Source organism: Aphelocoma coerulescens, chromosome 1, assembly GCF_041296385.1.
Source record: "Aphelocoma coerulescens isolate FSJ_1873_10779 chromosome 1, UR_Acoe_1.0, whole genome shotgun sequence".
NCBI lineage: Eukaryota > Metazoa > Chordata > Aves > Passeriformes > Corvidae > Aphelocoma > Aphelocoma coerulescens.
Window position 1 is genome coordinate 72809018 of NC_091013.1, and position 27540 is coordinate 72836557.

Genomic DNA, 27540 nt, shown 5'->3' on the forward strand with positions numbered 1-27540 from the left:
AACTCCTCTTCAAATTTCCCCACGGACACATGTTCCATGTGGTGAGCTCAAGTCTGACAAGGATGCACTCGTTCTCACCAACCCCATCATCCTGCTCCCCTCAAGCCCAGAGCCCTGGCAGAGCAACTCTCACAGTGAAGAAATACTTGACATGTGTTAAATACTGTCTTAACATGTTCAAACACTACTTTGGTTTGTCCAGGCTGTCACCATGCTTTTTGACATAAATTAACTCCAAGAGTTTTGGACCCAGCTTGCAGTGCCCAGTTCCAGTCTGTTCCTGCAGGTCTGGGTACCAGCTCTCCTGTGCCCTTTGGTAGGGCAGCACAGGGCCTTCAGGGAAGAGACATACAGGTGACATGGACTGAAGATGTGCACAGAGCCCTGCGTGGGGAATAGTACTGCTGGCATCCCACACCCCTGCCCAGTGCTCACACAGGCCTCGGGTGCTTCTGCACAGAGCATCATCTTTAACGTGCTCAGTCACCCTTCCCTCAGTTATCACCATCAGGAAGAGTCATCTGCAGATAAGGAGTGAAGGTGGCCCAAGAAGCTTCAAGTCACAGGGGTCAGAAACAACAGGGGCTGCCCACTAACTGCAAGGCACAGCACCTACCTGCCTTTCCTGACACAAGGAGAGAAAAAGGTGGTCTTTGGACTTAATCTATGAGATTTTTTAAAATAAAATTGTACTGGAGTTGCACTTGAATGAGGACATTGAGTTTCCCAGTGAGGACAGATGAATCCACTTCCACACTTTCTACTCAGCATGGAGCAGTTTTATTTCTTACATACACAATTCAGAGGCATACTGGAAGGGCAAACCCCACATTCCATGCTCAGACAACCAGCAAACAGTTAATAAAACCCATTCTAGTATGGTTTAGAGTTTATGTGAAGTAAGAGTAAAGTCTGACCTGTTTCAAATAGCTACAGAATTACTCTGGGGAAGATTAAGGTGTGATTCCCTTTAAATGTAGCTATTTTCTGTCCAGGAAACCTAAGCTTCAGGCCTTCCTATGACACATCTCCAGAGAAAGCAACAGCCATCCCACATACTCCTCTGCTGCAGATTGCTCAGCACTTTGTTCCACAGCAATCTGTAGAAGAAACTCAACCCTCCTGTTAAATGCTTGGGGCTCAAATGATTGATTCTGTAGAACAGATCTCTAAAGCACATCAGAATCTGGAGCTCATTCCTAACAGCCTATCAGCATTCAGGCTATTACAGGTGCAAGCAAAACAGCAGCTTTGAGGGAATAAAGCAGACCTGTTATAATCAGGATTCTTACAGACACTTTTATATTTTCATGTTTAATAGAGCCCTTTTTTGTCTCCTACAAAGTTTTCCGCCAATGGCTTTACAAGCATTGTGTAAAGGCAGGTAATGATTTACATCATTAACACTCCCATTTTACAAACAGGAAATGGAGGCCTCCAAAGAAAATCACATGAGTATCTTAGTACAGAAAATTCCAGGCCCCCCAAAAAAGAAATGGAATCAAAGCCTCCTGGCAAAAGTCCCCTCTCCAACTACCTCTATTTAGTTGCTATGCAGCTTTTTTTTTTTTTTTTCCCAAAATAACCCAACCAGTCAAATGAGAGAACAGCAAGGAAATTGTGAGCTTTGACATACTTACTTCTACACTGCTGGCATTAGTATAAAAATAAAGATTTTTATTAACTAGTATACAAAAATAAATTCTATTGAGTCACACAGGATCTCATTGGGAGGTTTACTTGACTTTGGAAGATAAAGCCTGTTTGAAACGTCTCTTTAGATCTTGCATGTTGGGAGATTTGGGCCGAGGGATGATGGATGACCGCCTCCTGTCCGTGCTGCCGGCATGCTGTAGTTTGCTGACCTCCTTGCAAAGATACTGGAAGACATCACAGACGCCTTGGGAGTCCTCACTGGTGGAGATTTCCAAGAACAGGCTGCCCAGTTCATTTGCCAGCTGTAGTCCCTCTTTTGCTTGTACTTGCCTGGCGTGGAGGAGGTCTGCTTTGTTCCCCACAATAATGATGGGAGTCCTGGCATCGGGGTGCACCTTGCGTATGTGCTGGTAGAGAGGCTGGATGGACTGGTAGCTGCTGTAGTCTGTGATGGAGTAGACCAGCAGGAAGCCCTCTGCCCACTTCACACACCTGGACAGGGAGTCCAGCACCTGCACACAGTCTTCCTGCACCGGAGGTACAACAGAGAGCACAGATTCTGCGTTGGGTCATGAAAGTATAAAGGCTGTATCACAGCACCATCAAACAGGTTCAAAGGGAAGCCTGAGCTCTGTCTCAGGAGACTAGGTCTGGGCATGCAGGAAATTTGGGCTCAAAAGCTGAGCCTTTGGGCGGCAGAGAAGAACCAATTGATCCAAAGTACGTCCGTACCTGGATGCATCCTGGCGTGTCTTGGATCTGTACGGCAACGTGGTCCCCGTCCAGATGGACCAGCCGGGAGTAGAGGTTGCCTGGGGAGCAGAGAGCCGTGAGCCGCCAGACGCGGGGCTCGCCGCGCCCGGCCCCGCCGCCCCCCTCCTCACCTGTGTTGGGCTCGTAGTCACCGATGAAGCGCTTGGTCAGAAACCGCACGATCACGGCTGAAACACAGAGCGCCGCGTTAGGCGGGACGGACGGACGGACGGACGGACGGGCAGGGGAAGGGGACGGGCAGCCCCGCACTCACCGCTCTTGCCGACGCCGCGGGCGCCCAGCACGGCCAGGCGGACCTGGGCGCCGGGCGGTCCCGGAGGGCACTCGGCGATGGGCGCCAGCAGGAAGGGCTGGGACATGCTCGGCAGGCGCATGGGAGAGGCGGCTCGGCGGCCGAAGGACTCGCAGGGCTCCGCTCGGCTCGGCCAGCAGCGCCCGCAGCGAGCGGCCTCGACAGCTTTTAAAGGGCCCGGCGGCAGCACCGCCCGCGGGGCCGCCCCGCTCCCGCGGCACCGCCCCCCGGCAGCACCGCCCCGCGGCCCTCCAGCCCCGGCTGTCCCCCGCAGCCGTCCCCGCACTTGCATCCCCTCGCTGCCCACCCGGGTTACACCCTTTCCCCTTTCTCCCACCTTCCCCGCTCCCAGGGCGTGGGGTGGCCCCGGCGGGCGCAGGCACCAGGGGGCTGGGGGATAGCCCCGGCAGGCCATGCACCCTGCTGGGCATCCCCCCACCCGAGGCAGGCGGGCAGATGCCAGCACAAGCCTCCCTGGGCTTGAGATGTGCACCTGCACAACCACACGAGCCCCAACTGCAACAGACTCTGGCTTAATGCACCACCCTCCCTGCAGTCTTGAAAGAAAGGAAATTATTTATTCTTTTACCTCAGACTATTTTGTTTCCCACACCTGAACACATCCCTTTACAGCCAGTGTTGAAAATCCAGCTTGTGGATCAAGCAACAGCCAGACCTGAAACCTGAGAGGTCTTGCTTGGGCCTTTTGGGTTTTTTAAATAGTAAAGTTTCAGAGAATGGTGCTCCACCACGGGCTGCCCTTAAATGAGCCTCAGACCTGCAAGCAGCTGTGTGAATGTTTCAGTCTCCACAAACTGTTGCTGTGGCTCCTGCTGTGCACTGCTTTGCAAGTGTCTAAGTGCTTAAAAGATAAATAATCTGTTCAGAGGCTGCTTTAATTTTTATCAGGGAGACAGCACATGCCAGCAGGACACAACATGGAAGAGGATAGTGGATGGTACACGAAAGGACTGATCTCATGGCATGGAAGGATGGAGCCACTGTGAGAGCTTCTGGGCCCTGGATGTGGGGTTGACGCCCCAAAAGCAGCCCAGGTGACCCTGGATGCTCACACACAGGCAGCTGAGTTACAACAGTACTAATTAACATCAGTTAAAGTAGTACCTGCAGAAAAGCATGGTGGAAGAAGCATTGTTATTTGTGCTACTCCAGTGCCTAAGAACCCCTATGGCAACACCAGGGCCCCTTTTGACTGCCAAAACATATTGCCTCTAAGGTTTCTACTTCACTCCCCATCATGCCAGCAAGCTCTTTCTTTTGGGAAACAAGATTTCTCTTGTATCACTAAAAGCTTTTGGTTTCCAGAGGTTCCTGCTATTGTCATCTGCTCCTATTGTCAGGGGATCACTTGTCTTTGGCCTCACAGTGCCAGCAGCAGCTATTTTTATACATTCCTTTACAGAACAGCTATTAGAGTACATTCAGTGTGCCTCTGAAAGAATGCTACTGAAACAAGTCCATTCCAGGCAGATGATTCCCAGGTGCTGAGCTGTGAAAGCAGTATTAACCAACCAGCCTTCTCAAACCTTGAAGGAGCTGCCCCTTTCTGGGCAGCTGTAGAACTCAAGCTGCCTTGCCTGCTGCTGGGAGCACCCCCAAAGGGCAAATGGGGATGGTCAAGCAGAGAGATAATGTTCCCAAGCCCAGGTGGAACACCCTGTGAACGAATTAATGTTCAGGGTGCGATGGACTATGTCTCCATCAACACCTACCCAGATGCAGCAGGAACAGCTCAGTAAATTGAAGCAGCTGGGGCTCAGATTAGCCGTCCCCATCCTGCAGACTAAGCACTCCTGGGACGTGTGGGCCTCAAAGCTATTCCAAGGGGCCTTTCTTGGCTCTGCAGGCCCCACTTGAAAGCGCCAGGCTTTACTTTTTCACCCACCGTCTGCAGGTGGCCTATGCCACTATCCCTATGGTCCATCACTATCCACTTTCCCATAGCAACACTGCTCAGTGCCAGGTATGCCATACTGCTGCCTGACACATCTCCCTATTCCAAGCTGCAGTAACGTTCAACAGCAGTACTTTTGGGGAGAGAGCAGGTGTCCTGCTCCTGTGACGGTGGCAGGGAGGACATCCCGAGAGCCTCTGGAGTTAGTTTTTTTTGTATTTTTCTGGGTTCCTAAGCTGTATGGGTGCTGCTGGTGGGAGCAATGTTCCTACCCCCTGCTTGAGCAAGGATGGTTATGGCTGTGTAAATCCCCACAGCTGTAATTTGATTCTTACACAGACCTTAGTAGTGCATCCACTGAAGCCAATGCATGGACACAGAAAACTCATAACCTGTCTTTCATACCACCATCCTCACCATTGCAGGGACAGCTGGCACCTTCCTCCTGTGCAAGGAGAGGACCATTTGCAGCAACAGGGTGCCCCTGCACTGTGGGAGACATTACCCACACCCCAGTCAGGAGGTCCTACCCAAGGGTGGGCCCAGTTTAACCCTGTCTTTTTCACAACACAGTCTGAACTACAGGAACCCACAGTGCCTCCTCAAGCACAGGGTGAGCCTGTCCTGCCTGGACCGGGACAGGGAAGGCCACTGTCTCCGGCAGGTGCGTGCACAGCTCTTGGCACCCCCTGGATGTCAGCCCCTGCTGACACTCCAGCACAGCACCTGGGATGCCAGCCATCTTTTTCATCGTGAGGGCCACGAATATGCTGAGTCCAGGATTGCACTGAGAAGGAAAAGAGAGAGAACATCAAGACTGTTTACTCCATCCAATACATACAATGGGAAGATTATAAAATCCCTTGCCCCACTCAGGTGCATGCCTTGCTCCCTCCTGGAGTCCTCAGCCTGCAGCCTCTGCACTGACATGGTTTCTCTGCCTCCTTCCCAGTCCTTTCTGCCCTTTCACTGACCTTCCCTGCCTACACAGTCCTCAGGAAATCTCAAATCCCAATGTTGCCAACACGCTAAAAAAGATGAAGCCAACAGCTCAGAAGGCAGCTTCCTTGCTGTTCTCTAGGAGACAACAGATTTTGCCAGGGCTTTTGGCAGGGAACCAGCAGTAAAGGTTTGTGACAGTAAAGGAGCCTCAGAACAGGACTGCAGAGATCTGGTTACAGCTTATGGGTTTAGTGTGTCAAACAGCTTCCAGGGCAAATCAAAACTTGTGACTCAAAACCCTTGTAAGGAACATGCTTCACGTTTCAGCTCAGGACTGAGATGTCCTAACAGGCAGCTCTTCAGCTTTTCCCAATTCACAGATCTCCCTCTTTCGTCAGGATTGTGCAAAAACAGGGCAGCCAAACACACAGGAAGCAAACTTCAGCAGCAGGTGCTGAGATCTGTTAAGCGTCTGGGCTGTGCTTCTGCAAACCTCAGGTGATCATGAAAACCCCACTGCACTGAGTGCAACAAACACACAGGTTACACCTTAGTTTATCTGTCCTGTTTCCAAACACTAAAAACAAACAAACAAAGTTTATTCTCTTCCTGTACAAACCCAGCTTCATTTTCAGTCGTTTCTGGGAATCCTGACCAAGGGAAAGCATTTCCTCCCTCTCTTCCCAGCCCACGCAGGGCTTCCAAATATGCATTTATGACCAACCACCGTTGGCATAGTAACCTTAAAAACACTTTTACTAAATTGGAAAGTGTTGCAACGCAGTGCCTCAGGGAGCACAGCTCTTAAACAAGACCACTGTAATGCTGTCCAGTCTTATTATTCCAAATTGTTGAAAATAAGTTCAAAAGTTTAGAACTATGCCCCACTTATGATGTTAATCATTTCATCATGCTGATACAGCTAATCCACCGTGATTTTGACAAATGAGTACAAACCAAACACAGAACCAAAATAGCTTAGACATGCATGCATGAGAAGCAAATTTAACATGTCACCACCGAAGTTTGTATCCAATAGCCTCCCACTTAATTCCTACAAAGCCCAGTGGAAAATGATGCTTATCTTGGGAGGCAAATGCCAATTTTAAATGGCTATGGAAACTGACAAGCCAAAGAGGTTGATAAAGTACACAAACCTTGCTGCTCCAAGAAGAGCCGCTTGACCGTAAAAGCCAAGGTGCAACAGTGAGGGCTTCAGGATACAGTGCTGCACGCCATGTCCAACACCTCTGGTGTCAAAATACAGCACAACTCTCATGGATCAGTCTGCTAAGGGGCAAGCTCCTTCAAGTCACTTCCAAAGTCATTCCATCTATACAGCCTGCTGCATCTTGAGATGGAAGCTTGGAAAACCTCAAACATAGCAATCTGCTCACTGGACCTTTGAAACTCTAGCACCTAAAGCCCATCTAACCCTTAAATTCCAGCCCATGCCAGACTGAATTCAAGGTCCGAAACCTACATTAATTCCATGGGAGTGGAAACACCCACAATTGAGTTAGGTAAAAAGCAAACCTCATCATCTCCCTGTTTCTTACTCCCACACTTTAAACGCTGCAATTCACTGCTCAGTAATTTTCAACAGTCAACACCTACAAAGAGCTTGAAGTCACTTGCTTCTCTGGTGCTCTCTCTCTACATGTAGACGTTACTATTACATCACTTACTGAAGGTAGCTGAGCAATGCCTGACATGACACTTCAAGGTAAAATACTCTTTACCTGTAACTACAACACAATTAATCTTGAGACTGTGCATTTTCAAGGCTAACCAAGCAGGTTACCTTCAGCAGTCTCTAGCAAGCTTCACGCTGTTCCAAACAAAGCTCACTAAACCAGCACTGGTTAGTAAACACTCAGCTGAAGATCTTCTTCCATATAAGAAACTGCACAGGTAGCACTGGGCTTTTGTGAGAGATCAGTAAATCTGGGATGAGAGGAATTCATTACAACATTCAACAGGCATGCAACAAACACGTAAAATCCAAGTGTTTAGCTATGCCAGCCAATTAAAATGTTAAAAATCAAAATACAAAGGCTGGCAGTTTTGGAATTAAAACCTTGTTTCTAAACTACTTTTATAAGAATGCTTATTGGCATGGGCATGTTCTAAACATTGTTCTGCAGGTTACAATGGTGGAACACCAAAATCTGCCCACAGGCCATTCTCTAGAGAGGTTGTTTTCAAAAATGGTTTCAACAATTCCTTGGTAGTCATGAGGCCCTTTAGCCAAAACCTTGTATCAATGAAATCTGAAGGCCATTATCTCTTTTCCTACAAAAAAAAAAAAAAAATAAAGCCTTTAAGTGACACTGGACAGTTTTTGATACAAGTTCTTAGTTTGCTGGTGAAATATTCCATGGCCCCTCATATTACCTCATGATCATTACTAAGCACTAGCAAATTTCAGTGTTTCTAGCATTTATAATCTATGTATATGACTAAACTCGTCAGCAAAAGCTGCAGATGATTTAAATGACTAAGCATCATGGTAAATGCAAGCTAAATAAATAAACTTCAATAAAAGGTTTCTAAAGCATCTGTTCAAACAAAAAAAAACCCCAAACCCAACTAAATGAATCAGCCACAATCACATACACTTGTCCAAAACCAGATCTTTAATTTATTTTTTTTTAAATGTGCATTATGCCATGAATTCATAGGGAATTGGCTCCAGCAGCTCTGGATCCTTGCCATTAGTTCTCACAAAGTGTGCTTCTCTTGGTGGAGCAGGCTGTAAACAGAAAAATAAAAAACAAAAACTCATGGCACTACAGCTCAAAAACCTTTCAGAAAATAACACTGTCAACCATTTAGCACCTTACTATATAAACACTACAGCAATTTTACCATTCCTAATCTCATAAATTTGATTCAAGAAGTAGCAGTAAGAAAATGATCTGCTAGAAAATGTGCTGCTGAATTAAAAAATTTATACTTTACTCTCTGCAGCTCAGCAACCCAATGAACATGGAGTGATGTCTCCTGCAGTTCCAGAAGCACTAGCCATTATATCTTCTGTGAAGTCTGGTTATTCTTTATTTCAAGGGTTACAATAGAACCTGTTGTAACTTAAAATTCAATTAAACCAAAGACTCTACTGACCTGATAAAACTGACTGATAAAACCATCCAGAGCTGCTGCTGCTGCAGATTAGCAACAGAACAGGAAGCACCCAACCCTTTGTTCACAGCTGCAATTTTCACCCAGCACAGACCAGTTCTGCTCAGGCACCAAACATCCCAGACAGCCCGGATGCTGATGCACTGCATGCAGCTGCTACTCCAAGAATTAAGTAATCTCCTGAAGAAGGACTGTGACCCCAATAGAAACATTACCTGACGTTTCAGTTGAACCCAAATGCCTTTTTCTTTTGCTTCCTTTTTCTTCCTTTCATTTTCCTTCACACGCTGCAGAAAGCTGTCTCTGCTCTTGGAATGTTTAATATGCTCTATACGCACATTGATTCTCTTGGCCAGAATCTTGCCCCTAAGACAGGGAGTCAGTTTTTAATCCGCACTGAAAAAAAGGTCACTTTAAATCAAGACCTACAGCCCTTACAAAAGTAACTCCATAAGCTCAATTACAGGTAATTTTTCTTTAAAGGCCAATATCTCAACACACAGCTGCAGACGCACATCAGATGTAAGTTACACATAACCAAAAGGTTATTAATGTATAACAGTATAATAGATAACAATGAGCTGACACTTTCAAATTAAAATTGTGGAGAATACATAATTTTAGCCTCTTAGCATACAAACAAGTCATTTTATTACCAATGCACAGCAGTCCAGCTCCTGGAACAAAAAAACCAGCTTGTCCTTTTTTTTTTGCTAAACTGTACAAAAACGAGCTGGATACAGCTACAGACTAGTATTTATAAAGGGCTTCAGTACCAGCACATTGGCTGAAAACCCCTGCTAGGTAATGGGACTTTAGGTGCTAGTAAGAAAAACAAAAACTGTTTCCTCTGACAGGATCCAAGTCAAATGAGCATCATTTGCTTGGGTTATAAAAAGGAAATACACTTTACCCACCTTGAATGACCAATAAAGACAATAACTGTCCAACTGGCAAAGTGAAAGGAGGGTGCAATTACAGGTCAACTTTCTCAAATACCAAGTTTCAATACATGGAATTTCATTACTTACTTAACCTGCTTGTTAACAATAATGCCCACAGCATGCTGAGTAACATTATACACCCTTCCAGTCTTGCCATGGTAACACTTGTGGGGCATGCCTTTTTGAACAGTACCCATACCCTGTTAAGAAGCAAAAGAAGGGGAAAAAAAGAAAGGGGGGAAGGTAGCATCAAGCATTTTTCTTTCAGAAGTAATTTAAAATATATATTTCAAAATATTTGAGATTAATTTAAAAATATTTCCATTTTAAGTTAACCATGCATTTTGCATCTGAAAACTACCAAATTTTGCTACGTCAGTTCTGGCTGCTTTCAGTGTCGGTGAAATGACTGATCACTTTGCTTACAGAAAGAGCAAGCAATCACAAGAGACATTCATCATCAAGCTCCAGTGCGTCAGGAATTGTCAATTCTGAACAGTACATTCTCCAAGAGTCAAACAACAAACAAGCAAATTGTACACCACCTTCTGTGTGACTGTTCCAAGAACGTGGCGTTACAAATTAAACCGAAGGATTCAACAATGTAGGAATCCTAGGTGAAAGGCTTTCACATTCACTACAACCCAGTTATGAAAGTACAGTTAACTTTAAAAGTTCTAAAAAATACCAAGCAACAGGAAATGTTACTTCAACCCCCCCCATATTTATATATATGATGGATCCTTACATTTATTTCTCAATTTCTAGTTTTAACATAGCTTTGCAATCACATAACTACGAACTGCCCCACCATAAATCATGGCTCATCTGAAGAGAAAGCTCAAGTCGAGCAAAACAGAACATCTACTGAAACAACAGCTGAAGTTCCTATGAAAGTAGTGCCAGTAGCCAACTCAAACATTAGCTATGGCATATTTCACTCCTGTTTTTCAGCTGAGCACACCGTAATAAAGCACAGCCAAATGATATTCATCTACAAAACCCCACATACACCAGCATATGACACCGAAGTGCTGCTACTGGTCCAGAAGCACTGTCGTTCCAATATTGCTCTGAAAGCGAGCTTGTGTTGATACACGTGACCCAGTTAACAAAAAAGTCCACCCCAAGGAACTGGAGACTGCACAGGACCACGCTGCTTTAGCTTTTAGTTACACAGCACTGCAGAAAGTACCTTGATATCAACTATGTCACCCTTCTTGTAGATCCGCATATAGGTAGCCAGAGGGACAACTCCTGTTAAGAGATACAAATTTGGATACTTAGGAAGCCCAGAATTTCACACATACATAAAAAAGGATGGGGGATACAGATCATGCATTTGATAGAATTTTCCTAAATACCTCAAAAATCAAACCACGTTTTTTTAAAGCAGTAATTACACACTTCACACACTTCAAATTTTTAAGATACTCAGCTAAAGAAAAATTAATTTGTGTTCCTAATGCCGAAGTTGAAGAGACTTGTTTAATATATCAATACAAATGGAACTGCTTATTGATCAGAGGAAAAAACCCTATCTTTTAAGTAACTGCTGAAATAGTTTCATCACTTTTAAATTAATTTTCAAGCACTGACAGAATTAGCCCTGTGACTACTGTCAAGCAATCAGAATACCAATGCATTTGCTGTAAGAGTTCAGTGTACGTCTGCTTATGGCCCTACAGTTTCTAGCCCAAGTTGTCAGAAATCCTTTGGCACAAGCCCTTGTTTCACAGTCCATCCTCAGGGACTGCAGAGGCCCATCAGGTCAGTAACTGGATGCAGGGCTGGTACTGTAAGGGATACTCACCATGCTTGCGGAACGGCCTCGAGAACATGTAACGCGTCCCCCTCCTCTTTCCCTTTGTGTTCGTCATTTTGGCTGATTACTGTAAAAATGAAGGCAAACTATTCAGAACTACTAGTTCACTCACCACAAAGTTGATGGGACTTTCAGGTATTTCAGATTAATGGAGTCTTTAAGCCTATTCAGAATGACACTGCTTCGATTCAACCAATGGTATTCACTTAGGCATCCGAAGAAATCGGTGCTTACAATGGATGCCAGCAAGGCACTCAGTTAACTCCTGCTTAAACCAAGGTCTACTATGAGATCAAACCAGGCCACTCAAGAGTTTTGTCCATCCAGGTCTTGAAACCCTTTGAGGATCAAACAACATTCAGCATTGGAAGGGACCCACAAGGATCACCAAGACCAACTCTTGTCCCTGTGCAGAACACCTGAAGAGTCACAGCGTGTACCTGAGAGCATTGTTCAGAAGATTCTTGAGCTCTGTCAGGCCGGTGCTGTGACCACTTCCCTCGGGAGCCCATTTCAGTGCTCAACCACACTCTTCACAAAGGGTGAAGAACCTTTTCCTACTATTCAACCTAAACCTCCCCTGACACATCTTCATGCCACCTCCTCGGGTCCTGTTACTGGTCATCACAAAGATCAGTGCCTGCCCCTCCACTTTCACTCATGCAGAAGCTGTAGCGATGAGGCCTGCCAAGGGACCTCAGCTGCTCCTTGTATGGCTTTCCCTCCGGACCCTATTGCACATCCTCCCCAGGCAGCGTGTTTGGAGGCCTGGCTGTTCCCATTAACATTATTCCCTTTATATCCAGTCTGAGCTTCTCCTTCTAACTTCAGCTCGTTGTTTCATGCTCCTTCCACGTGCTCTTTCCAGGTACCAGGATACATTCTGTTGACTGTGGCGCTGTGAAATGTCCCCGATGACACCTCTGCCCCGTTCCCTCAGCTTCTCCTTATAAGACATCCATAAGGCAGGATCTCCACCACCACATTTACCGGCCACTATTACGTCTGACACAAGGCCCGGATGCTCCGCAAGCCTACGGAGCCATTCCGGGGGTGTCCGCCCCGAGCAGCCACCACCCCTGCCGCCTTCCCAGCCCCGACATCCCGCCGGCGGCCGCGGCGTGACCGGGCCCGCTGCCACGTGCTGCAGCCCCGCTGCTGCTCCGCACCTGCACCCTCCGCGGGCCCCAGCGGCCCCTTCCTCGCTCCCTCCCTCAGCAACCTCCCTCCTGCCCGGCCTCCCGCAATCCGCCCGGCCCGGCCACCCGCAACGCGCGGCCTCCTCGCTCCCTCACTCCCCGCCCTAGGAAGGCCGTGGTGCTCCCATCGGAGCCGGCGGCCCCCCTCCCGCCCCTGCCGGAAGCACGACCCCTCCGGCCGCGTCCCCCCTCTGTATTCCCGTCCCCCCGTGTTCCCACCGCGTCCCCCGGAGCGGCAGAGGGCCGCGGGCGCTCACCGTGCGTGCGCACAAAATGGCGTCCCGGATCCAAAGGAAGGGGGCGGCGCCGCGCCCGCCCTTAACAGCGGGGCCTTCGCGGGGCTGCCCGCGCCGCGCCTGACGGGAAGTGCTGCGGCGGCGCGCGCCCGCCCGCCCACGGGAAGGGAATGTCATGAGGGGCAGCAACCCCCGGGATGCTGATCCCGGCAAACAGCAGCGGCACAAGTCTGACCCTTTGGCTAAAGCAGGGACAAACACCGGGGGTTCCACGGCTGTGCATGTGGTTTCGTGGCAACGGGCAGAAAGCGATGCACAGGAAGTTCCAGCTGAACATGAGGAAGAACTTCTTCACTGTGCAGTGACCGCACACTGGAACAGGCTGTCCAGAGAGGTTGTGGAGCCTCCCTCACTGGAAATATTGAAGAACCGTCTGGACACAGCCCTGTGCCGTGTGCTCTGGGATGGCCCTGTCTGAGCAGGGAGGTTGGAGCAGATGCCCCCGGTGATCCCTCCCAGCGTGACCCGTTCTGTGCTTCTGTGAGGTGGGGGCGGGAGAGGTTTGGCAGCGGGGATGGCGGGGAGGGAAGGCGAGCCCCAGGTGTCCGTCAGGGATCCCGAGGAGCGAGTCCTGCGGCGAGCAGCTGGCCCGCCATCCGTAAGGAGTTAAGTTTGGAAATGTGAAACATAGCACCCGGCAGGGTGTTTCACGACATTAAAGTAGTGCACCAACATTTAAATTCGCGGCAGTGTGAGCCTGCTGCCGCTGCTGTGTCAGTCACGGCTGCCCGACCGGCGATCCCGGATTCCCGGGCAGGGAAGCGGGGTGGGAGAAGCATGCCAACGCCAGAGGCGAAGAGGCTGCGCAGGTTTGGGATTTCTTCGTATTATGATGCCATAATCTCCAGTTTGTGTGCCAGAGATTTCCCCAAGATAAATCGCGGATTCTCTACAAGGAGTCCTTACAGTGCCACAGGTTGCATCGGATGCGAGGTGCCTGAGAACGAAGGGAATGGTGAGCGGGTTCCCGAGCTGGCAGAGTGCCTCGGTGTGTTTGTGCATCTCCAGTACCGGAGCAGACAGGAATCGCCATAGGAAGCTGATTGCAGTGAGTCAAGAGAGGGCCTCCTTCCTCCAAGCTAAACATGCAGGGACAGTTCAAAACTTGTCTCAGCGAGGAGTTGCCCTACTGCAGAAATTTTTGTTTTGAATGAACGAAGCACTTATTTAGTTTAGGGGAGGGATGATTACTTAAAGCAGCGTATAAAAACATACTTGATCCTCTGACTAACTTCACAGTTGTACTAATGTTGTCTTGCAAAACTCAAGCCCTTTCAGTCATCACTTTAAAGCAAGTTTAATATTTATGGATCACAAGAATGGATATGGAGGATTAAATACACTATCAGGTTCTGCTTGCAGAGCTACTTGGCAGGACATGTTCTGACAGACAGGCCCTGTCTCCACATCAAATCTTTTGGAGTAAAGTGTTATATTTAGAAAAATGTGTCTGTACTCCATCCTGTCACCATGAAAAATCTAGAATTTACAGTGCCTGATATATATGCAGAGAAAAATCGATATAATTTAATGTGCATTCAGCCTAGGTACCATGAAACTTTTCCAAGCATGAGCATAGTTACAAGCCTGAACAGCTCTTAGGTAAGGAAGTGCATTGGCAACAGATTTCAGAGAGGATATCAACCAAAGTAAGGACAGGAAGCCAAATCCTAAAAGGCATTATTAGATGAAGGAAGCTAGGCATTTACAGTGAGTGAGCGGAATGCCTTAATCTTACCAGTGATTTACATGGAGGGCAAATCTCTGCATCAACCTGGAAGGAATGGGGAAGAAACACCACGTGTTGAAACCCATGTCCGCATACAGAACACGTATGGAAACACATATGGAAAGTGTCATTCATAAGGGAGTGGTAGCCTTGAACTTACTTGAACTCTGCTCTATTTGTGGCCAAGTAACACATTCAGAATTTGCTACATATTTTTTCCTGAATAAATCCATGACAGGTTGATTCAAAATTGCAGTAATGTTTTTATTCATAAATTTACCTTGATTAGCACATTCCCACGATCCTTCTTTATCTCCACATTTCAAAGCACTCATGTTTCACAGTTTGTCTCCATTGAATCATTCCCTAGGCATGCTGAGCCTGATGCAGAAGTCCATCCTACCTCACAACATTTGATACATGGTTTTCCAAAACTGAGACCTGATGAGCAGTTAAAGGTTGCAGAGCCTTTGCATGTTGCTCACAAAAGGATTTCTTAGTAATGGCTGTCTCCAGCAGATAAAGGTGCACAGTTTGTGGGGTGATTTCTGGTTCGGAAACTGGAGCTAAAAGCCAAGCAGATGTGGGGGAGACCTGCAGCTCCACACTCCAGACTGCATGTGCTCCCCTTACTGCCCAGCTCTGTCCTCTCAAAAATCCAGCCTAAACTGCTCTTCCCTGATCAAACTGCAAGTTGTAGGACCCAGACTCCAGTTTCTCCTAGGCTGTAGGGCAAGCACCACATCTGGTTCTGCTCCAGAAACACCAGGTACTCAAGGTGAGTGAACACAAGTAGCAATGCACAGCTTAACACGAAGATCCAAAACACCATGAAGGTCCCAGACTTGTACTCCACCCACTGATGTACTCTGGAAATCTTTCTACACCATGCTAGACTGTTTCCTTCCCACTTTGCCTGGCTTGGAGGTAAAGCAAGACAGGGAAAACAGCTTCAGTGGGAACCAATTCAAAAGTTGCTGGGGAAGGGAGCTTGAAAGGGAGGGCTCATTAGAAGTCAGAGGAGTGGAGAATAGATAAACATCACTTTGTTTTTCAGAGTGGAAAGTACCATGCCAAACCCCAACCATTTTCAGTCCCCAAGCTCCCACAGTCAGGATCCTGGTATCTTCCCTGGGAGAGCCGTGTTTTGTTTCTGACATTTCTCTGCAGCATCTGTCTGGATGATGGCTCTCTGTAAAGAATAAATGTGCTGTGATGATTCTGCACATGGGGTTGCCAGGAATCCTTCACTGAAATTTTAATGCACAGTGGGATCTGGCTTGCTCCTATGCTCAGCGGACCAAGTGATACACAGAGGGATCTTGAGTGTGACATTCCATTTGTGTTGGGTTATTCAGCAGGAGTGTGGAAGGAATTTAAATTAATGAGAGTTTGTAAAGGGCTTTGAGGTGAAAAATGAAAAATATTCCCCTTCAGTAGGGTGTAGGTCTCCTGTGTCTCACATAATGCATTCATTACATGAAAAGAAAAAAAGCTGATGAGGACTGGAGCAAAATTTTAACAAATAACTGAAAATAGATGTTAAAGAAGATTAACATCTCCAGTTCCTTTTGTGATACCATTGTAAATCCAAGAGCCTAAATTGAAAATCAAGATTGTGAAGTTAATTGGTTACCCCATCCACAGCATCTACACTGCGCTTTTGATCAAAAAGTTACGGACCAAAGTAATCTGTGTCACCTCCTCAGTTGACCCAGTTACTCCCTTGTTCATTCCTTCCAAAAGGATCATGTTACATGGCATCTGAGTCATGCTTCTGTCCCCTTTTATGGTCTCTTCAGCTACCCTGTGATTCTAGCCCTAACAACCAACCTTTTTATTTCTGTAGTCAGTTCATCTCTTTATCCGCAAAACCCCTTCTGAAAATACAAGGCTGAGCCTAGTTCCAAGGGAGTTAAAGTCAATCAAATTAGTGTCTAAGCAACCAATCACCTTCCAAAAATGACAGTGCAGACAAACTTCTTCGAAGGGCTCACTGTGGAATTGCAGAAGTGCCAGTACAGGTGGCTGTACTGAGATGCATTGCCAGTGAGGCATATCATGCGGAAAGGAATGGGAAAAACGGCAGCCTGCCTTTGAGAGAACTGAAAAGACAAAAGCTCTGTAGACTAAGAATTGTGATGGGGCTCAGCATGTGGAAATTTTCATTACAGTTATGGTACTTCAAGATTTGTTGCCTTGATGCAGGTGGATTGACACCGGAGTGAAACAAATGGCCTTTTTTCCATCATTATCTAGACTGCAACATGAAATCTGAAATACTGAACAAATTCTGTCATTCAACTGCTTATTTGATTAACATGGCATTCTACTTTATATGTCAGTGAATACTGCACTACTGCCCCTGCAGAAATCATCAGCAACTTCCAAGGAAGCTGTTTTAACTGTGACCATCTTCTTAAAAATACCAAATAATACAATTATCAAACTTCAGATTTATCAGACTTCATTTCAAAAGCAATTAAGGTTCCCTTTCTTTCCTTACTAACAGAGCAACTTCTCAATCAACTGGTTTTATTATTCAGTGTATCCAATATTCAGTTATTCAGCTGGTATCACCATTCAGTGTTTTCTCAAACTTCTTGTGTTACCACATTTTTGTCTCTGTGTAACCTCTCCTGAGTCCAAACCAGTTACCCACGAACAAGCAACTCCTTATGTTGTCACCATCAGCTTCACTGTACATTTACTTGTTTTGGCTAAAGGTGATTAGCCACTCCTACACTGATACAGCTGATAATTACAGATAATTCTGCTCCTTTGTCATGGAGGAACTCAGCTGCTGCCAGTAGTAAATCTGCATAATGTGGGGATTTTTGTGCAGATTTTCTTTTGATAATGTACTGAATGTACATATAGAATTAATATTCAAATATATGATTAAAAATCTAATCTTTCACATTCCAACCTTGAGCCCTTTGCTAGCCCTCTTGGGAGTTACTAACTACAGTTTAAGTACTGGCTTAATGATTAGGATGCTATTTTCTCTTCTTTTGTTTATGTCTGATCTTAGTGTACTTCTAGCTGGAAGAACAATGATGCTTGCCCTTTTTCTGTAATTATTTGCACAGAATATCTCCTTTACACTTTCATTTTACCAAGCTAAATACTCCATGCTCTTGAAGCCTCCACACACTTAGCAGGCTCTGTGCATTTGCCCCTACTCCCACACACCTCTCTTGATTATCAGTGTTCCAATTTATACACAACAGTCCCTGTTAACTTGCTTACTGTGCACCCATTACTTCTGAGATGCTTTCTGCTATTACTGAAGATGATCACAATCATCAACAAAAAAAGGTGTTACAGTTATTACATCTGATGGATGTAATAGCACACAGTGAAAATGTGGGTGGAATAATTTTCTATTCTATAAATACTCTATGGCATTCTATTAGCCTATTGGCATCTGGAGTAGCCATTTGCATTTTTCATTAATTGTTCTGATCACAGCTATTAACATAATTGTTTTTAATTACTTACAAAATGGCAAAGAACCTTGCTGGAAGGAAAGGACTATATAAAAAATATTGCTAGTTTCATTTCAGGTAAAGAAATGTTTTCTACTTAGTGTTAGCTGAACTCCAGTAAGCACAAATTTAAATTTATCTTCCAACTATGCCAGATTAAATTTGTTTTTCTGTATGAATGCCTAAAGACAAAGTAGAATGTTTACAATTTTAGTAGTGCTACAAAATGCTCTTTTTAATAATGCATGAAGTAACCAGAGTTATTGCAAACTCATGGTAACAATCTTTAGGTAGACATTATTGTCTTGAATCTAGTTCCAAATACCTTCCGGATGCCAAAAGAAAATCCTATCCTGCTTTCATATCATCTTCTTGAAAGAAAAAAAAGGAAGGAAGAATCACATCCAGAAACTACAGGAGTAAAAAGCTCACTGTTATCTGCATTAGAGCACTTCACATGTGTTTATAATTCCACTTATGTATTCTTTCCTAGGTGCTTTAGCAGAGTTTGAATCTGTGGTCAGGAAATGTTAGCCTTCACTGAGTGATTGGCTTTCTGCCTCCTTTCCAAAGTGGGAAATGGACTGTAGCTTCTGCAGTCTTACACATACCAGTATCTTAAATTATGAACCTGAGACAGAGCCCTTGACATCACAAGATACAAATGCCTTTTAACAGTTGTATGTTTAAAAAGTACATGTGCTTTTATTTTCACCCTGTTTTGAACATTATCAGTCCTGCCATCATTTTTCAGCTTTCTAGCTTATTGAGCCATAAACTTGTTATAATAAGGTGAATTTCTCAAGTAATCCTCATCACCTGAACCCAGGAACTGTGGTTGCAAGGGAGCTATCAAATATCACAAAGCGTGCGATAAAATAATGAGAGTTGCCTACACTCTGACAGTGCCTGTCAATGAGACAACAATAGCTGCTCTGAACAAAAACTGCAGCCAGAAAAGAACAAATTAATGGTCAGTCAAGGAGAAGTGAAACGGAGAATTAGCAAAGGATAAACTTGACCAAACTTTGACCAAACGAGGATAAACTGGACCAACTTTCCCATCTGTGTAATAGGAATAATAGCACTATATAAGGAGCAGGGTTATTGTTATCAACTAATTAATATTTGTGAAATGCTGTGGAGTCCTTAATGGAATAAGTAAAATAGCAATGTGACCTAATCAGCATATGAGCTGCTCCAAGGTAGCTGCAATTTGTCCAAGGGAGAGAGGCAGCTGAAGGGACAAAACAAGGAAAAAATCCCACGGGGCAAATGGCAATAAGTGCTGCAGGGAGAGAGAAGGAAATGAAATTGCAGAGGAAATGGAAGGAGGAGATGAGACTACACGGGACAAAGAGGCGATGCTTGGATTACTGCAGTATAAAGACACAGGGCACTAACTGTACGAAATGGAGCTTTATTAGTTCTGCTGCTCGTGCAATAACTTGTTGTTGGTTGGTGGGTTTGGATTTTTTCTTTGTTTGGTTTTTTTCCTTTCTTTTTTGTTTTGTTTGTTTGTGGGCTTTTATTTAGCTTTGTTTTTAGAAAAAACTAAGTATAACCAGATGGGAGTATTTAACTGACCATCTGCAAGTACAGAGGGGAACTGTGGATTCACCAGGGTATAAATCTTGCAAGAGAAGAAATCAGAATCATTCTACTTCTGTATTGCTGACAAAGAGAGCATTGTTTGAGAACTGATTGCAACAAGGACTTGAACAATAGCTTTAAATCAGCGGAAGGACAAGATATTGCTGTGAGATATGTTTCAATTAAAACAAAAGTAATTCACCACCTGTTAGTGTCATGAAAGACACAGGCTATTAACAGTAAATGCTCTTTAACAAATTTATTCTCTCCCCAAAGCAGTTTCCAGTATTTTTTTTCTACCTCTTATTGGATATTTTTTTCTACTGCATATCTATCTCCATGCTGGTTTACATATTCCTCCTTAGCTTCCCTTATATCTTGGTACTGTAGAGAACTGATTAGTGGGGGAGACTGTAATGATACAAACTCTTCACCTGGAGGCTGCCTGTTGTCAGATTGTGCGTCACTGTTGTTATTCCATGACAGCTAATCTTGCTTTTGGGGAACTGCTGCGCAGATCACAAAAATAAAACCTTGCTGACTGCAATGGGAAGTGTTGCTTGGTATTCTAGTAGAGAACACAGAGACTGAGGAAGCATCTTGCACTTCTTACCTCTAATAATGGATTTTCCAAGTTACTGTTAGACACTGTCACTGACTCACAAAATTTCAGACTAAGGAGAAGCTGGAGTTACTGAAACAATGGCATCTCAAGTGCCTGGGTCAAAGATCAAAGCCATTAATTTTTAACAAGTTTCTGTTATTGAAAGCATTTCATTAAAATATTAACCCCTCCTACTTTTTAAATATACCTGTGGCCCCATTTATCCAAAAGATTCTGTTCAGAACAGTGTAAAAAAGCACACAGTTCTTGTTTTTGTGCCTAGCCCATGTCCTTTTATATCAAGATCACCAAGACCCAAACTATACACACTTCTCTTGCAAAATACAGTAACATCTTTCAAAAGAGTTACCATTTTATAAATGGACTCTTTTTCTATGAATTGGAACTTTATTTTCAGTTAGAATTCCACCTTCTTTTAGAAGTCTAAAGACTCAGTGATAACAGTTTAGAAATCTACTGTTATTTTCAACACAAATAAATTCTTATATTTTACAGTCCATTGGACATCTCTCTTAACTGATGTATATTTCATTTGTGTAGAAATTTTCATTCAGTTTACTAGCATAACATTTTTTATTTTCCCTTTTAACTTCTCAGATGCTGGTTATCCTTTGTATAGCAGATTAATTGTTTGCCAGCTATACATATATGGCAAGACGCCCAGTATCAGCTGAGCTGTGAATATCAAAGTATCAAAATATCTCCATGTGAGAACTCTGCAAGAAACAAACATTGCCCTCTGCTTAATAAGAAAAAAATAGAACAAACCAAAACCACCAAAAACACAAATCGACAAAAAACCGACAAAACTCACCACCTTTACTGAGGAAAGCTTTGATCTTCTAAAATGAATGCAAGGGAAAAAACATCATAAGCAAATTTTACCCTGCCAGAGAACTCGACTAATCCATTTTCTTAACAGATTTGGCCTAATAATAATTATTTCTCACACCTCTTTGTAAAATATTATGAAATCTACTGATAAAAAAAGCTATGAAATAAAATAAACAGTACAATTATACATCATAATGTGTACAGTTAATATGCTTTCCTGAGATAATTTATTAATATATTGCTTATGATTACAACTAAGACAACTTATGCTTTTGAACCTATGCATAAAATGCATCACTTGTTTAACTACTTGCTCAGATCCTCCCACATCAGGTAGTTCAGCAACACCCCTGTATGGCTCCCAGAGAGCATGTACAACTGTTATGTAAACAGTTGTATTTTCTGAAAATGTACCCTCAATGTAATTTACAAAAATAATTTACTAATATAGATGTTTCACTAGCTGTCAGTTAGTCCAAGGTGGTTTGATAACATTATTTTCCAAATATATTTCCTGTTGTCTCTTCAATTCCCCAGAAGGATCCAGTTTCAATTTTCATAATGTGTTAAGAGTCCAGTTCTGTATAATTTATGCAGCATCAGGTTTTCTTGGAATTATGAGATACGAGTTGGGGAAAATTTATTTTATGTCTTACTCTCTATTGCCTCATAGCACAAATCCTGGAATTCCCACTGACCACAAAGTAAGGTGCATTTCCATAGCAAGGCTGGTTAATCTATCATGAAAATGGTGGATGGCCTTCACTGGGACATGTGTCAATACAGATGGTGAATTCAGATGGCTTTCTTGCATGGACAAAACCGCCTCCCCTCCACCCCCACTATTCAGTCTGGATCCAGATTTAAGAGTGTCTGGAACAAGTGGAGTTATATAGAATCATAGAACCATTTAGGTTGGAAAAAGACCCTTAAAATCAAGTCCAAGTGTTTAGCCAGCATTGCCAAGTCCACACTAACCCGTGTCCCTAAGTGGGACACAAAGCAACCTGCTCTGGCCTCAGATCTGACTGTGCTATGAGCAGAAGGTTGGACTGGAGACCTCCAGAGGTCCCATCCAACCTGAATTATCCTATTACAGTATGCTCTTGCAGTCACACTGTACAAGTCCAAGAACAGGTGTGGTATGTTTGCATTCAGGTAATGCAGCAATAGTCCAACCAGGTGGTGGTTTGACTGGTTAGCGGAGGGCTAAATAGACTTGTGGGACCAATTCTGTTGTCAAGCAACATTAATGAAAACCTGACATCCCCCAGATTCAGCAAAACCATCTACAGTCACAGATAGATGATACAGGCACAAACACACCTGTGCCATGCCTACTCTTCAATTTCTGAAGCCAGCCTACTCACACACCCTAGAGTAAGCTGGGTGCTTGCCAAACCACAAGATTATGAAACAAGGAGAGGCACAGGTTAAGCAGCAGCAGTTTACCCCTGTTATATTTTCTTTTTTGCTTCTTTGTGTCTCTGTACATTCGGAATGTAAGTCCTTCAGAAGATAGAATGGGGTTTTCTCTTAGTGTCTCACGTATTGACTGAGGAGGCGAAGCACTGTGGCTTCTGACTTGTAGTCTTAGATGTTGTGGTAGTACAGATGTTATGCAATAACAACAAGTATATGCTCTGAGACATTTTCAGGGCAGGGAAATAACTGTATCTGTTCAACTAATGTACCTCTGTAAGAAAATAATCCATTCTTTAGTGAAGCCCTTAGGAGATACTGTAGGTGGCATTTCTCTTGGCAGCATATTCCAACCATTAATGTCTTCCACTGTTAAAAAATGTGTGCCATTTATAATTAAAATTTGTTTCATTTCAGTTTATAGGTATTTTTCTTGTTATGCCTCTCACTGTGCAAGATTAAAGATCACTGTAGCCACCTTCCAGTCTGTTTGAAAAGCCAAGAAGATTGTGCTCTTTAAGTCTCTCCATACAAAGAATTTTCTCCTGCCTCAAATAATTTCTCAGCATTCTTTTGACAACAAGGACACCAGAGGTTAGTGCACTATTACCACAAAAATCTGTTCAGTGCCATATCTAAAGGGGAAATTATGTCCCTTCCTGCTTGCCACATCCATGGTTCCCTTGTTATATATGCAAGGATTCCCTTATTTGCTTATACCATAGCATTAGACTGGTCCCTGACCACTCTAAATTTCTTTTCAGTCACAGCTCTTCGCAACAAAGCCCCTCATCTCTGCAGACATGACCTGCTCACTGTATTTTTAAGTAACTCTACTTGAGTATATATTGAAATATACTGTAACTGAATGGGATGAATTTACCAAACAATGCAGATCTTACAATAACCCCAGACTGAATTTAATTTCTCATTTAGCTACTCTTTCTATCTTGACAGCATATCAATTTTGCTTTCTCAGTAATACCTCTATTTGTTTTTCCCACTGGTAGGATCCTAGCACTCTCCTGCCAGCTTTTCTGTAACTTTACCCTTCAGTGCTGCTGTTCAGTGCATCCCACCTACCGGTTTCCTGAACAAACTTATCTGATCCTCTAAATCCAGGGTTGGTAATCTCCTACTCTCCTTCCTCAGACCGCAGAGGCTCACGTACTCCACTCCTCAGTCACTATAGCTCAGGCTTTGATAACCAAGGGTTTGATTACTACATCCCCTAGCTCTTTCTTGTTAGTGAAGAGCAGATCCAGCTGTGAAACACTCCTGGTTGGCTCAGCCACGATCAAGAAGTTATCCTTGATGCCTTCCAGAAATCTCCTTGATTGCTTGCATCCTGATGTGTTATTCTTGCAGCAGATATCAGACAGGCTAAAATTACCCCAAACTCCAGGGTTTGTGATCGAGAAGCTTCCTTATTTCTTATTAAAGTTCTCCTCAGCAGATTGGCTAGCCAGTTGGCAAAGATGCTCTGGCTGCCTTTTGTCAGTGGATTTTGTCTCTTCCCAGCAATACAAGACATGACTGATACCTCTTCTCAGACCAGGTCAGTTACCATGCTGCTGTTTATGAATTACAGTCATTCTGTTTTCAAAACGCTGTAGCCTTGAGCATACACAAACATATGTACAGTCCTGGTCTACCCACCCTATTTTTCCTTAGCTCACCAAATATACTTAATTTTTGAGTAATTCCAATTGCCCCAAAGGGCTTGATGATGACAATTAAGGGATAATTTTCAATTCTATTCCTCATTTCCTCATATTTTACTCTAGTTTAATGGCTGATAGTATAGAAAGTGTTTCTGTATTTCCCCTCATTCTATGTGGCCTGAGTCCAGTTTGCTTAAAACCCAGCAACTCAGTTTACACAGCATTTTGGAACAAAATCAGTCTCTCTGTATGTTACTAATTTACCATCTTCCCAGCTGCTCTGCTTAATCTCCAGCCATGCTCACTCACACCTGCCAGATACAGGCCAGCACAGCCATACATTCTCCACACTTTTTGAAATGTAGTCCAATATTCCAGAATGATTGAATTTTTGCCTTGGAACTAGAGACAGAAGGAGCATTTCAAAACAAGTATATTTTACCTTCTTTCTCGAATTTATGAGCAGGAAGAAACTTCTAGGCAATCTCTGACTTTCCGGTTGAGTGCCTTTCAAAATTTCCTGCCGTATTCTCTGGCCCATACGGTTCTACTTGATGCCACATAATTGGTTCCAAACTGAATCACCTCCCAGATAATGGTATCAGCTTCTGCAATAGTGCAGTTGCTTTTCATGCTTTTCTGCTTCAGGAAGACAGCACACTGCCTTATTTTTCTCCTGTCATGTTTTGAAGATTTGGCCTTCTCTGGATGATAGAGGAGTACCTGTTGTGGTGGATCTGATTAATAGTGTAAGGAATTGTTTTGGAGATGTTTCTGGCAGCAAATGTGTTTCAGTGGATGAACTGTTAGATATCTGAAGGTTTGACACTTCTATCCTGCTAAATACCCATTCTTGCTTTTTTTGCTCATAAATGGCCAATCCACTACTTTTGTTTCTATTCTTTCTCATTCCCCTGATGCTGTCCTCCCCCATGGTTTCTGTGGCAACAGTTTCAGAATGTAGTCATCCAAGAGGTGTTCATTTTCTCAGCTACTATACTTTTGAAATATACAATTCTAGATGACAGGTATCATATAAAATGATTTTATATGGTATTTCAGGATATTTCAGGTTGCAGTAGAGTTCATAATTTATAATATTTTCTGAAGTCATATTCTTTATGTTTCAGCTGAAGGAAAATTTACTCGTCCATTAACTTAGTTGCTAAAGAACATTTACTTCTGAAGATCATAGAAATTGTAATGATTTAATGTTATAGATATTAAAATATCTTTTTTACAGTGAAAGGATGTATTTATGATCAAGACCTTGTGTGCATTGGCATTGTTTTTAATAATAATGCATCTTGATCTACTAGATTTTTTTTATGTACAAAAAAAGACAGGGTGGCAAATATCTTGGCTAGCTTTGTGCTTCTTTAGTGCAGGTATCAACATCTTGAACAAGTCATACAGATTTCTCTTACAGTCTGCAGACAAGCAACATGATTAAGCTCTTTCTCAAGTAGGTCCCTCAAGTACTTGGTATGACTACTCTACACATCAGCTTTACTTTTCAAGATGTCTGAGGTGGGGGCGTGCAAATCCCAGACTCACAGAAACCAATGGGTTGGTCATCTACAGCCAAGGCAGGAAAAAGAAGACAGGAATTAATAGGCACGTGCCTTTCCACATCCCCATCCTCCTGGGAGGTACCCCAGAGAGACAGCTTTTACAGCTGCTGTTGCGACGAGAGAAGTCACTTGGAAGTTATCTTGGCATGAGTGACTGAGCTGATAGGAGGCAAAAGTTTTCTTAATGCCATTCCATAATTTTCTTTTATTGTTTAGCTGTGAGTTATGCCTATTCACTCTCCTCACCTCTCTGGGCCACACAGGAACTCTTTCCCTGGACTTTGCTCAGTATTTGCATTAAGCCATCACACACCAATTCCCCTCACCCCCAACTCTCCCACTACCAGTGCTCACCCAGCACCTACTCATTAGATTTCAACTAATCTCTTTTCAGTCTAGAGAAGAGGAGGTGATCCTTCCCCTCTACTCAATCCTGGTGAGGCCATATCTGGAGTGCTGTGTCCAGTTCTGGGCTCCTCAGTACAAGAGAGACATGGAGCTCCTGGAGCAGGTCCAGAGGAAGGCAACAAAGATGATTAAGGGACTGGAGCAACTCTCTTATGAGGGCAGGCTGATGGAGCTGGCCCTGTTCAGCCTCAAGAAAAGACGAGTGAGAGGGGACCTCATCAATGTATATATCTAAAGAGGAAGTGCCAAGAAGATGGAGCCAGGCTCTGCTTGGTGGTGCCCAGTAACAGGACAAGAGACAACAGGCAGAAACTGATGCACAGGAAGTTTGTTTGAATATGAGCAAGACCACACACTGGAATAGGCTGCCCTGTTCAGAGAGGTTGTGGAGTCTCCCTCCTGGAGACATTCAACAAGTGTCTGAATGCAAATCCTTTGCCATTTTCTCCAGGATGGCTCTGCTTGGGCAGGGATACTGGACCAGATGACCCCCAGTGGTCCCTTCCAGCCTGATCCATCCTGTGATTCTGTGGTCAAGTATTGGAATAGATTGCCCTAGGAAGTGGTGGCGTCACTATCCCTGGAGGTGTTTTAAGAGGCGTCTGGATCTGGCGTTGGGTGATGTGGTTCAGGGGTTACAGTGGTAGTGCTGTGTGGACGGTTGCACTTGAAGATCTTAGAGCTCTCTTCCAACGCTGACGATTCGATGACTCTGCATAAACGCCCGGGCCACCAAGGGACCTGACCACTCCCTCCGCGCCTCCCGCGGCGCCGGGCGCGGCCAGCCGAGCATGGCCGGCCCGGGCGGGGCGGGAGGCGGGGCAGAGGCGGAGGGGCGGGCGGGAGCCGGGCGCTGACCCTGCGGGAGGCGGGGCCGCGCCGAGCCGGGCGGGGCGGGATCGCTGGGAGCCGGCGGCGCGGGCGGCGGGAGCGGGGCTGCGTGGCGGCGGTGGGAGCTGCGCGCCCGGCCGCGGGGGCCCCGCGCCGGCGGGGGCGGGGGGCTGCCCCCGCCGCCTGCCTTCCTTCCCTCCGTCCCTCCCTTTCCTTCCCCTCCTGCTCCCGCCCGGCCCGGCCCGGCTCCGCTCGGCTCGGCGCTGTGATTGGGCGGAAGATGGCGCTGGGCGGATGGAAATCCTAATGACAGTCTCCAAAATCGCCTCCATCTGTACCATGGTGAGCGAGGGGCTGGGGCTGTGCCGGCTCCCCGGGGGTG

General features: G+C 44.7%; 3 protein-coding genes and 1 non-coding gene across 5 annotated transcripts in view; 1 reads left to right on the forward strand and 3 right to left on the reverse strand.

Moving 5' to 3' along the window:
* Positions 1-1298: 1298 nt before the first annotated feature.
* Positions 1299-2863, reverse strand: RASL11A (RAS like family 11 member A). Its single transcript, XM_069013006.1, has 4 exons — positions 2684-2863; positions 2541-2597; positions 2389-2468; positions 1299-2183 (listed from the first exon to the last, which is right to left on the reverse strand). The coding sequence occupies exons 1-4, from the start codon at positions 2802-2804 to the stop codon at positions 1737-1739; spliced, it is 705 nt and encodes a 234-aa protein (XP_068869107.1). The 5' UTR covers positions 2805-2863; the 3' UTR covers positions 1299-1736.
* Positions 2864-8195: 5332 nt separating this feature from the next.
* Positions 8196-13048, reverse strand: RPL21 (ribosomal protein L21). Its single transcript, XM_069013013.1, has 6 exons — positions 12949-13048; positions 11481-11559; positions 10863-10924; positions 9755-9867; positions 8939-9089; positions 8196-8334 (listed from the first exon to the last, which is right to left on the reverse strand). The coding sequence occupies exons 2-6, from the start codon at positions 11545-11547 to the stop codon at positions 8245-8247; spliced, it is 483 nt and encodes a 160-aa protein (XP_068869114.1). The 5' UTR covers positions 11548-11559; positions 12949-13048; the 3' UTR covers positions 8196-8244.
* Positions 9563-9695, reverse strand: LOC138120252 (small nucleolar RNA SNORA27). The gene has a single exon (XR_011155794.1). It is a non-coding gene; the product is annotated as a small nucleolar RNA SNORA27 (small nucleolar RNA).
* Positions 13049-27257: 14209 nt separating the features above from the next.
* Positions 27258-27540, forward strand: part of USP12 (ubiquitin specific peptidase 12) — a 33017-nt gene continuing 32734 nt past the window's right edge. For both annotated transcript variants that reach the window (XM_069013022.1, XM_069013031.1), the window contains exon 1: positions 27258-27500. In XM_069013022.1, the coding sequence (XP_068869123.1) occupies positions 27453-27500 (48 nt within the window). In that variant the 5' untranslated portion in view covers positions 27258-27452. The remainder of the gene's footprint in view (positions 27501-27540) is intronic.

Coding starts and splice junctions, on each gene's coding strand:
- RASL11A (XM_069013006.1), bottom strand. CDS start 2,804: ATGCGCCTGCCGAGCATGTCCCAGCCCTTCCTGCTGGCGCCCATCGCC. Junction 2,598..2,683: donor CCGCGGCGTCGGCAAGAGCG/GTGAGTGCGGGG, acceptor TCTGTGTTTCAG/CCGTGATCGTGCGGTTTCTG. Junction 2,184..2,388: donor ACACGCCAGGATGCATCCAG/GTACGGACGTAC, acceptor CCTCCGGTGCAG/GAAGACTGTGTGCAGGTGCT.
- RPL21 (XM_069013013.1), bottom strand. CDS start 11,547: ATGACGAACACAAAGGGAAAGAGGAGGGGGACGCGTTACATGTTCTCG. Junction 9,868..10,862: donor GTGACATAGTTGATATCAAG/GTACTTTCTGCA, acceptor GCTTCTTAACAG/GGTATGGGTACTGTTCAAAA. Junction 8,335..8,938: donor GGGTTCAACTGAAACGTCAG/GTAATGTTTCTA, acceptor TTCTGTTTACAG/CCTGCTCCACCAAGAGAAGC.